Here is a 12,101-nt window from a genome sequence, read left to right on the forward strand (position 1 = left end):
ACTGCAATGTACGTTACTGGGAGGTTATATGTAAGTAGAAGAAAAAATGATGCATGGATTTACATGTTTTTTTATTTGTAAAATTAAAAAGTGTGGTGTAAATCTGTATTCATCCTTCCTTAGTAATATCTTTCCACATATTCTCAGTTGAATTGAGGTCAGGACACATGGATGCTCCAGTCTAAGCCACTCCATTTATCAGATGCAGCAGTGATGGCATAACGGTGCATTCCAGTTTTGCTTTCTTTCTCACTGGTTTGCTCAGTGACCAGGCTAAAAACCGTCACTGGCCAATAATAATTATAATGTCATTATCTTTGAAGATTTTGCACATTCAAATAATGTGAGCAACACGTTCACTAACAATAGTAACACAGTTCTCTGATTTCTTATCAAGCAATCAAAACTTAGCAGCAGTTTCTTATTAGGCAAGGTAACTTTATTTATATAGCACCTTTCAGCCAAAGAGCTAATCTTTGCTAATTAGCTAATTTTTGATAATAGTCAATAATATGTCATTCAGTAAGCTCCATTTAAGTCACTGGTCTTATGCATTGGCACCTTTAATTAACACTCTCATTGTTTCTGTTGAGTTACAACTGGAATGGCTAATATGCTCTTGTCCAATCTAACTCTCATCTTGCCATAATTTTGGCATGTTGGTGGTTGCCCAGGGTGGCATTAGAAGGGGGTGCATGAGGACCTCATAATAAAATATTAAGTATTGCCTTTATGCATGTGCGGTCAACAGGAAGGTGGTACCTCGTCTGTTGAGTGGGAATCCCCTGCTTCTTGCTGATAATAGGGAGACAAAGCTGCTTTCTGCAGAACTGCACTGCTCCCAAAATAATTTGGATAATTTTGCATCATTTTAACTGTTTTGAAAGAGGCACAAAGATGGGTTTGGTCATGTGAGAATCTCTACTGCAGGCTCTCTAGCTGTAATATGTTAAACTTAGCTGCATGTTCTGAGCTACAGAGCCTCTCTCTCTTTTTAAAGTACTTTATTTTTACTTGTGTAGCAGCCTTTTGCAATATTAATGCACAATAACAGCAGCAGTTGGCCCGCCCTTTGCAGTACATCGAGTGCTGGAATCTGTCAAATGTTGATTCTATAGTTCTTCAGTGTGGTCCTGAATGTATTTTCATTCACTCGGTTAATAACGTTGGCCACATGTGGCTCTTTCCATTCCTGTTTGTTCCAGTAAAGGTCTTCTTGTAATCAGATCTAAAAAGAAGGAAAATAATGTTTAAGTTTTGTTAGTTTGAAGAAGTTATGTGAAATATTTATAAGTTTTTAGGCAGTATGAAGTAGTCAGTGTGCTCTCAGTTTGGAGAAACTGAGGTCTGACAGGAGAGTCAGGATAATTAGGAAAGACCCCAGAGGGTCGATTCATAAAGGTCAGTGTCAGCTGACCTCTTTTGAAGATCTTCAGGAAATCAGCAGAAAATGAATAACAAAGTCGGCAACATCCAAAGAATGAGTTTAATGACCTTCAGAAAGACTGGAGAAATATTGACTAAGAGCCTTTAAAGAAAGAGACACCTGACTGCTTGGACATAAACTAAAAAGATTGAAGGGTGACTTTAAATCTTTGCACCACCATGCTCTTCCTTTGGTGTGAAACATTTTTAGACAGTGTTTTCATACATTTGTGCATGTTATGTTTCATTATTACTACGAACTTTATTGTATGTTTTATTTAATTTTATATGACAGACCAACACTAATTAGTGAAAGAAATCTGATACATGGTTCGCACACATTTTAAATAAGAAAATGTTAAAGTGTGGTGTGGATTTGTATTCATCCTCCTTGTGAAGAAGCTTTGCAGCAGAAACTTTTTTTTGCTGCAAGTCAATCTAGCTCCAACTCAGTCAGATTTAATGGAGTGCATCCATGAACATTCATTTTTAGCATGATGCTATCACCACCATGTTTCACTGTGGAGAAAGCGACTTCATGCTCTTGTACAATGATCATTTTTAATTAATGTTCTCCTCTCATTTTGTATGGATGACTGTGTTTTGGTAGGTTTGCAGTTTTGCCATACTCTTTCCACTTTCAGATGATGACTTAACCAGGGCGCTCTGAGATGTTCAAAGCTTGTAATATTGTTTTAAGACCTAATATTGCTTTACATTTCTTCACAGATTCATTCCTGACCTCTCTGCTGCATTCCTTGGTTATTATGGTGCTTTTTGTTTTCACATCTGTTCCAAGAAACCTCTGAGGTCTTCACAGAACAGCTACATTTATACTTAGAATAAAATTAGCCACTATTTACTACTAAGGTGACCTCAAAAGGCTCGATGTTTTAAGGCTCGATCATATGCATGATTCATCATGCATATGTTTTCCTCCAGATAACATATGCATCCATCCATCCTTCCTCCGGATAAGCGGAAGAAGATGGATGGATGGATGGATGGATGGATGGATTCATCACATTTATGCGTCATTCTGTGTTAATCTGCCACATAAAATTGAAATTAAATGTATTGCAGTTTGTGATTGTGATGTTACAAAATGTGAAAAAGCTCAAGAGCAGCATATTTTGCAAAGCAATGTGTTTTCCAGAACGCCACAGTATCTGCGAACCACTGCAGTTTACAGCATGGGTGTCCAAATATTTGCAAAAAATAGCTTTAATCCGTGTACCAGTCCAGACAAAAAATATTATCCATATGAAAATGCAGTTCAAGAAAAAATAGGTGTGCTGCAGTTGAGTTTTTACTGCCACACTGTGTCTGTTCACATCGACAGTAGGGTGAAAATGCTTAAGCCGGCAGGCCACAAGTGCTCCACTCTCAGCTGACAGAGGGAAATAGTGTCGCAGAAGCTGCTGCTTATCTTCTTTGTCCTCATCATCTGAGTCCGCCTCCTCCCTGCACAACACACACACACACACACGCCCACCCCTGCACGCATGCCCCCCTTCCCCCTCTTCCTGTTAGCCTCGGCCCCTCGTCTATCTGCAGCATCAGATACTGATCAGTACACCACTGACATTTCTCTCAAGCACTCACACAATATTCTGCCGGGTTTCATGGGTTTTGGCAGCACATGCCTCCGAAGAGGAAGCTCGTTTAACCATGGAGTATTCACTCTGCTAAACATAACTAAGCAAATATAAACTGATCCCTGTTTAATCCCCACCCTTCTCCCTGTCATTCTGTTCCTTTGGAAACTCACACGTATCCGTCTCTCATTTCTTTTCCTGCTCACCTCCTTTAATTTCGTCCTCCTCATCCTCACGTCTGACTTTTAAACCAACTCGGTGCCTCGCTCCTCCTCAACGCATGTCAATGTTCTGTCACTCTCTCTTACTCTTTGCTGCTCCTTCTTTCCCCCATCTCTCCCTCTTCCTGTTTCTCTTCTTCAGCATGGACGTTCAGAGTTTTCATGGGAAGGAATCAATGTAAGTGTTGTGGCATCGTTCCTCCATCTATGACTTTTCTCTCTACTTGTTTTTGATTTGTATCACCCTGTAGCTACAAGCTCTCGCTCCCTCATGACCTCCTCTCACCTCCTCAGCTTTATAGTAGACCCTATAGTTTACCGTAGTGGTGCACAGTAGTGAGCACAATTTTTTTAAGTTTACTTGGACTGAAGATTTGGGTAATACAGATGTTGTCTTTTGTATTAACCCAACATCTCCATCACCTCTCCTCTTCACTCACCTTCTCTATAACACACACTGTGTTGATGTCTTTGTGTCTCCCGTCACACCATCCACGCTCTCTTTTTCCTCCCCCCTTCCTCCTCTTCCATTCCTCTCTCTTCTCTCCCTCCAGCTGTCCATGGAGGACACCACATCAATCCTGCCTCGACTCAAGAGGAACTCAAATGCCTATGGCATCGGGGCTTTGGCTAAGTCTTCTCTGTCAGGTGTGTCAGGTGTGTGTCTGTGCTGGTTCTGGTAAACGACCCCATGCTGGTTCCGCTCCTTAGTGGGCTCAGGAGTCAGCATGGTACCCTTCAAAGGGTTCCCTTTCTATCACTTCCTCTTCACACTGACATCTGCCGTCAATGACTCCTCAAAAGGCATTGACGGAATAAATCCAGCATAAAACACACAACGCGCACACACATTGCATCGTCATGCAGCTTATTTCTCTAAGGTAAGGAGGGCAGGATGTGTTCATTTTGTAGCGGATTGTTTTCTGTGTTATTTTATAGTAATACATGTAAATCGTTGGTCTCAATTATCTGAAATTTGTCTGATGGATAAATCCTTCACCTATCCCAGAGAACAAAGCAGAGAGATTCTAGACATTTATCAAAATTAAGTTTTATTTTGTCAGTTGCTTTAACAATACTAAATCAAGGACAAAACTGATTGTTAATCACACCGAAGTCTAATTCATGATGAGTTATTTGTTGAAAAAAGACTCAAACAAATTGTCTTTGATTACATCTAAGCCGGGAGCTTCCTGAACAAGAAGAGTTGAAAAGACAAAATGAAACAAAGAAAAAAACTTTGTAGAAACTCTATAGAAAGTCATCAAACACAAATAAAAATATTAAATGTAACTAAATCTGGCAAGATGAGCAGGTTTAGTTTGGAAAAGCATTGTCTGTGTTTCTTGTTGTGGGTAAGGAGGCATCACCAGGTGCTGATCAACCAATCAGAAACAGACTTTGGGGAAACAAGTGGTGTTTCAGGTTTCAACATTAGAATCTGTTATTTTTTTTTTCTACCACATTTTTTAAACTCAGAAAAAAAAATTCAGGAATGTAAACAATCTGTCTTTGTAGATAAAACACAATCTCTGTTCTAAATCTGTTTCCAACATGTAATTTGTTTTGCTGAGCAAAAAAAATGAGGGTTGCATTTCATTCATTTATTAAAATGGTAAATGACCTGTACGTACTTTTCAAGTCCAGAGGGCCCCAAAGCATTTTACACTACTTTCAGTCATTCATGCACTCATGGTGGTAAGCTACTACATTGTAGCCACAGCTGCCCTGGGGCAGAATGACAGAGGTAGGCTGGGCCCAGGCGGGTGAATTGTGTTGCTCAAGGACACAATAACAGAGAACCATCAAACCATCAAACTCCAGCCTCTTGAGCCACCATAAAATGGGAGCTACTTCAAATCTTGTACTGTAGGGGCTTGTGAGTTTAACTCTTTAATTAATATTTAAGGTTAATTATGGATTATTTCAAAAAAGCTTTTTTAATTTTTTTAAATTTTAAATTAAGATCATACATTGGAGAGCTACTTAGAAATTCAGAAAAGACTAATTTTGAGTACAACTCTTCAGGGTCATAACATCATGCAGGATTTAGTGATGCTACTGCATAGGAGGTTGTTTTTATGCTCGTTTAAAACTTACTTCAAGGATATTTTCAGGGTTCTTGAAGAAAACAGTCGAATGCTCAAATTGGTTGTGGTGACCAACTTCTGTTTTCCTCCGTAAAGTGGTGGTTGTGGTGTTCAGTGCAGTGTTTTCTCTTATTGCAGTGTTTCTGGTTGTCCCCGGCTGTCTTCGTGCGGTATCATTTGGAAGTTGCAGTTCAGTGTAGTGGAGTGCAGCTGTTGTATCGTGCGTTGTGGCGCTGATTTGTTCAATAATTTATTCATAAAACTCACCCCACCCCCACACACCGGCATCAGAGGGAGTTACAGTTCATGTCGTCATATGTTGGTCACATGAAATGTGGAGCAAAGCAAGTAGGGGCCAGTTGGAGCACAGCAGCGGGAAATTAATTTCTTTCTTTAAGGGGGAAAAAAAATGTATGTTCAGCAGCGTCGAGTCAAGTTCTGATACAAACAGCAGAGAGAACAGGGAGCAATTTTCTGCTTACCCAGCGCAGCATAGCAGAGGTGTATGTCAACAAGCCAACCTCTCATCATTCACGCCACGCAGACGCCTCACCCCAATTAACCCGTTCCATCCCAAGCTACACCTGTGTCAGGAAAGATTCATGCACTACCTCCTCTCCTCCATGCACCGTGACCGGGTGAAGTCTCATTAAGCTGTCGCCGCTACAGCGACCAATATTCAGCGGTTCTCAAAATCCATGCTAATGACCACCCTCATATACCCACACACATCTGATCAACAGGATTGGACTGATTTATTACATTTTTTTTTATTATTGTATTCTGGTGTAGTTCAGCTCAAGCTGCCACCATTTATTTGCTCATTTATTCATTTTCATGCCTGAAGGGGTTCAGTTGTTCTGCATTTGTTTGGTGCTGGGATCAGAGTATAATTACCATAATAACAAACCAATTAATTAGGACAACATACAATGCAATACTTTGAAACCATCAGTAACTTTCTCTTCCAAGTGAACAGATAACATGTTAGTCTTTGTGATGTTTTTTTCTTTCAGTATTCCTGACATTTTGAAAATATTTTCACAGTGCTTTTTACTACTCTTTGCACCTATTTTCTGTCAATGTACCTGACCAGCTAAACTGCAGCAGATTAACAGCAAATGAAACTCATATCTTTGCTAGGAAAAACCTACGAGAAGTTTCATCCTTCAGTTCTTTGGGAATCCCGATCCCTAATCTGATCTGGATTTTTTGTCCACTATGCAAATGCAAGTTCTTTAAGAATAAGATATTTACAGATACCGAGTTCCTATGCATATCATTAAACTACATGTTATGCCTGTGAAGTAAAACATTGGAATTACATATTCTGGATTAATATTGCGAATAACTCATTCCCCGGACGCTGCAGTCTCTGTTTTTTCTGAAAGCATCTCATATTTTGTGCCAACAGCAGTTTTTGCAAGACAGTACTGTTTCTAAAGATTTTTTGTGACTTCATACACACTGCCGCAGTTGTTGCAGTCTTCAGTGAATGACAGATAATATGCTGAAGTGGTAGGCTAATGCTAGCATTTTCACTTTCTGATAATTTACTTGTTGATAATTCAGCTCAAACCATATTTAAATACATTTCCAGTGAATTAAATGCAGATGATGCTTAGAACAAAGTTGTTTTTCTATTTCATAATTTTTGCTTTTAATGCAAAAATTTAAGCACTTTTAAACTTTTTCCCCCATGCTGACAGTTTTCTGGGTGCAGCTATCAGAGAAGATCACATGACACAGACAGCCACAGCCAATATAGTCTCTCTTTCACTGTGAGTATTTGTGACAGACTTAATAAAACATGCCTAAAGATTTGATTTGAAATCAGTTCTACTTTTTTAAGACACACTAAAGTTTAATTTCTTAGCTTTATTAGTCTTTTTATGCCCTAAGGATTCGTAGGTCAAAGTTAAATTGTCATAATGTGCTTAAATGGGAAGAATCCAAATGCTGGCAATTCATGGGAGCAGGTGAAGTTCCAGATATTTATTAACAAAGTAATGAGGCTCAGACAGAGATATGACTGGAAAATAATGGCAGTAGCAACGGAAAATAGAGGGAGGACCAGTGGAGAACAATGCAGACAGGAAGCTATAAATACACTGATTAGGCAGTGGAGACGTGAAAGAGCTAATCACAGGTGAGTGGGGACAGCTGGGGAAAAGAAAAGGAAGAGGAAAATTAGGAGATGTGCAACAGCGGTGCAGAGAGGGGGACAATAAGCAAAGCTGGAGAAAGATATAAACAGTAACAGAAAGAAACATTAATCTAAGGAATAAATCTCATAAATGCTACGAATAAATGAACAAACACAAGGAGCAAACAAGACCTAAACAAGTAAACAATGAAGAAATTATCAAAACATGAACCTAAATGAAAGCAAAAGTTGTAACACCTAAGGATAATGACATAAATGGCTAAAAAAAAATCCATTATTTTTTTTTTTGAAAACTGTCATGTGCTTGATTGAAAATGAGCTGATAATTACCAAACAAGACTAAGAGCATTTTCAAAAAACCTTCAAAAACAAAAAAACAAACAAAAAACTGATAGAGGCTACTGTGGCAGGAAGTTTGACTTCTTAGAAAGAAAATAAATTGAGGGTGTCAAAAGATTTTTCCACTGGACTTTATCTTCTGGTAATATTAAAAAAGCTTGACACTGGTCATCTATCTCGTTTTCAAAGCAGCTTATCAGTCCAATCCTGCAAGACATCAATACTTTCACTCATCATCACAGTTTCCATCACTCAGCAGAAATATAAACACGATAATAACTTAACTATTATTTCTCTCTTCCCTGTTTTTTGTCTATCCATCTTTTCACCTCTACATCTCTAATCTCTTCATCATGCTCTGTCCTACCTTCTTTCAAACCATCATCCTTCTCTGTGCTTTCTCCTGTGTTGCATGTATTCTTTTTTCCTAATCCATCAGGAGTCACCCGCACCATGAAGGAAAGAGTAACCAAGCCCACAGCGATGGCCCAGGGCCGTGTTGCTCACATGATCGAATGGCAAAACTGGGGCATGCAGACGGTTGGTGCAGGAGGAATCCCCCAGTCCCGCATCAGCACCCAAGAACGGGAAAAAGAGCGGCGGGCGGAGAACGACGCCTACAGCGACCTCAGCGACGGAGAAAAGGAGGCTCGGTTTGCTGCAGGTGAGATGCAAGCACACAGCCAGAGGGCAGACACAGTCTGGGGCTTGTTGGCTGTTATCAGCAGCATTATGTGCTCATTAGGAAAACGTTTAGCCAATTAAATATGATGCATGTCTTAATTCTGAACTGGGTCTGTTCTTTGACCTCTGACCTCAGGCATCCTGCAGCAGTTTGCTATCTCAGAGGCAACGCTGTTGGCGTGGTCGTCGATGGACGGGGAGAGCCCTCGGTCGGGTTCAAACCAGGGCAGCGTGGCTCACCTGAGCGAGGTCAACCAGGAGAGCATCACCAGTCGAGGTAAAACTCAGCAGAGGCAGCAGAAAGCAGCTGGTAGGACAGGCAGGTCGAGATAAACGCGCAAGGACACACAAAACCGTGTTCAGACCTGCCGCTGTCGGGAAAATAAAAATAAAAATACCGCAAAAATATCTGTATGATGTTTTGTTGTTGGTCTCTGGAAAAGAAATGGATCTAATAAAAGTCAATGAAACAAGTAAAGCAACAAGAGTTCAAAGGGCTTCGCATCAGAAAAGCATCATGCAGAAGCAATAATGACATCATCAAAATCATCAAGCAAACACATGTCAAATATATTGATCAATGATTGACTTTACTAATCAAAGGCAACCCTGAACAGGTGAGCTTTTAGGCTTTATTTAAAGGAACTCAGGGTTTCAGCTGTTTTGCAATTTTAAGGAAGTTTGCTCCTAATTTGTGGTGCATAGAAGCTGGATGCTGCTTCTCCATGTTTGGTTCTAGTACTGGTTCTTCAGAGCAGACCAGAACCAGAACCAGAACCAGGAGACCTGAGAGGTCTGAAAGGTTGATACAAGAACAGCAACAGCAAATCTTTAATGTATTTCAGTGATTTATAAACTAACAGAAGTACTTTAACGTCTATAAATTTTATTTTGGTTAATTCTTTGTTTGGTTTTAGTTGTTTTCTTTTTCAGTGAAGGCTTCTGTGACATTCATCTACAAATGTGCAGCTGGAATAAAAACTTTCTTTACCTTTACATCCCCCCAAAAAGAGAAAGAAACAGGTGAAATCTTGCTTCAAACTTTAAACTTCTCCATGCACCACTGATAAGGTTGTGGAGTTGTCAATCCTTCCAAGTGTTTTTTTTTATCTGAAAATGTCTCTCCCTCTAGCCATGCATTTAATTTGAGATTAAAGTTTTTAAACCATGCCAAGGCTAGAAGGATTATTGCATTTGCCTCAGATCATTCAGGAGTTTTTTTCTTGTTGTAAAACATGTCTCTACTTTGCTGTTTTAACTCCTCAGCGTTAACACGTATCTTCTCCTGAGAGTATGAGAGAAAAAAAAGTGCTTTATGTAAAATTCTGCAGTTTGACTGACTGCTTCAGTAGCAACTGGGAGCTTTTGTCATAGCACTCCACTTGGAAGCATTTCTGCTCAATTTTTACAAACCTTTGTTCAGTGGCTTAAATCTCGATAATTAGGAATCTTTGCTGGAACTAGAAACCTGCAGCATGACGTAAAGACATCCTTCTCACGATGTGGTTCCTATTCCTTCTCACATCTGTTCTTGGAGCTCCAGTAACAGCTGCTGCATTTTAAAATCTTTCCAGATCAGATATTACACCAGTCCTCAGCAGAGGTGTGGCCTCACACGTACGTCTCCCAGGGCCACTACTGCCTCTCGTCCTCCGACGCCTGGGAACCGACCAACAGTGACCCTTCGGGTGTGGCGTCTCCCCCAGCTGGTTCCTACATCATGGGGATGGACGGCTACGATGGGCAGGCGGCGGCTCACTTCCTGTCCCAGCAGCAGCAGCAGCAGCAGCAGCAGCAGTACAACCTCCAGCAGCAGAGCCACCTCCAGCAGCTGCAGCAGCTCCAGCAGATCCAGCAGTACCAGCAACAGCAGCTCCTGCAGTATCAACAACAACAGGTGATTGATGCAGAGCAGGTGGACTCTCAGCGGTGAGCGCACGGCGCTGCCAGGAGGAACATTTACCGGGGAGAGACTATATGTGGCTTGGGTTTAGTCCAAGTCACGATTATGACGCATGAAAGAAGTGCATCAGGCCCTGATTGAAGGAGTGGTGCAAATATTTGTGCAGTTTTCTGATCAGATCTGACCTCATCTTAAAAATGTTCAAATTGAGTCAGCTAAGAAAATAGAAGCAGACAATTGGATGTCTGGACTTCCCTAAGTCTTCAAAATAGGGAAATTTTTCGGGGACAGTGGGGACAGGGGGAGTTATTTTGAACAGATTCAGTACATTGCTAATGTATTCACATCCAATGAACTTTTGCACAACTTGTGATGTTGCAACCATTTGATATAGACTTTTGTCCGATTATCTCACACAAAGTGATACGTAGCTGAAAAGTGGAAGAAAAATTATGGTTTTAAAACAAAAATAATTTGTGCTTTCATGTTTGGCCCTCCTGAGATAAAACTTTACAGAGCCACCTGTCGCTGTAGGTATTTTCAGGCTTGTCTCTATTAACTGTGCACTTTTTGAAATCAATCTCAGTTGGGTTGGAGGAGAAGATTTTATGATCATCAGTTAGAAACAGCTCTGGAAAAAATTAACAGACCACTGCAAAATGATCAGTTCTCTGATTTGACCCTTTATAGGCATATACGTATGTGAGTAAAATGAACCTTGTTCTTTTATTCTATGAACTACTGACACCATGTCTGAAATTCCAAGCAAAAATTTAGTATTAATTTTCAGAAAATGAGAAATGGTCAAAATAATGAAAAAGATGCAGTGCTTTCAGAACTCAAATAATCCAAAGAAAAAAAGTTCCTATTTATTTAGAGACAACAATATTAATGTTTTAACTCAGGAAGAGTTCAGAAATCAATATTTGGTGGAATAACCAGGAGGTTTTCAATGGGGGTCAGTGAAGCGCTCTCTTCATTGTTTCTCCAGAGCTGTATTAGTCTTAACTCTAACACATGAATACACAAGTAAAACTGTTGATTTGATTGACAACATAATATTTAAGCCCACAACTGCATTGTTGAAGTTTCTATTTCCAGAGTTTACAGGGCCACATAAAAACGTCTTGCGGGTTAGATACGTGCTGTAAATCGAAACGTTTTACTAAGTTTAATGAATATATTACTCTTTTAGATGACAATAAGCAGCTAATCTAATTCCCTTTGCTTCTCAGACATTAAATTTCCTGATCATCATCACATCTGTGTGTTTCCAGGCTCTGGAGCACCGGCTGCACAGTGCCAACCACTCTCTGCAGGCGACACCCAACAGCACCATCCACAGTCTGGTTCATCAGGTCCACCCTCCGCTGGTTGATCTGTGGAACACGGGGCAGATGGAGGCCTATCAGTCGGAGGCCGGAGGCTACATGGGCGTAGCGGCGGTGGTGGAGGCGGGCCTGTGTGTGCCGGCGGCGGAGGAGGTGGTGGGAACCGAGCACTCCCCGCTACTGGAGCAGCAGGAGGAGGAGCAGCTCAAGGTGAGGACAAAATGTGGCTTTACTGGACGATTTTCTTCTCAGGAATGGATGCCTGACTTTATCTGAGCCGAGGCTGGGCGTGACCACACAGAGGGTTTATTCAGTTAACTCTAAGTTCAGCTTAATTAGTTAA

General features: G+C 40.6%; 1 protein-coding gene across 7 annotated transcripts in view; it reads left to right on the forward strand.

Annotated features, from left to right (window-relative positions):
- fam131bb (family with sequence similarity 131 member Bb) overlaps positions 1-12,101 on the forward strand; it is a 33,321-nt gene that overhangs the window by 16,109 nt on the left and 5,111 nt on the right. Inside the window, exons 1-7 of one of the 7 annotated variants that reach the window (XM_028012475.1) lie at positions 3,384-3,422; positions 3,799-3,892; positions 7,044-7,115; positions 8,280-8,504; positions 8,661-8,801; positions 10,099-10,421; positions 11,705-11,968. In XM_028012475.1, the coding sequence (XP_027868276.1) occupies positions 8,294-8,504; positions 8,661-8,801; positions 10,099-10,421; positions 11,705-11,968 (939 nt within the window). In that variant the 5' untranslated portion in view covers positions 3,384-3,422; positions 3,799-3,892; positions 7,044-7,115; positions 8,280-8,293. Of the gene's footprint in view, positions 1-3,383; positions 3,423-3,798; positions 3,902-7,043; positions 7,116-8,279; positions 8,505-8,660; positions 8,802-10,098; positions 10,422-11,704; positions 11,969-12,101 lie in introns of those variants that run through there. The other 6 variants (XM_028012470.1, XM_028012469.1, XM_028012473.1 and 3 more) reach the window with 6 other exon arrangements.

Source organism: Xiphophorus couchianus, chromosome 3 (assembly GCF_001444195.1).
Source record: "Xiphophorus couchianus chromosome 3, X_couchianus-1.0, whole genome shotgun sequence".
NCBI lineage: Eukaryota > Metazoa > Chordata > Actinopteri > Cyprinodontiformes > Poeciliidae > Xiphophorus > Xiphophorus couchianus.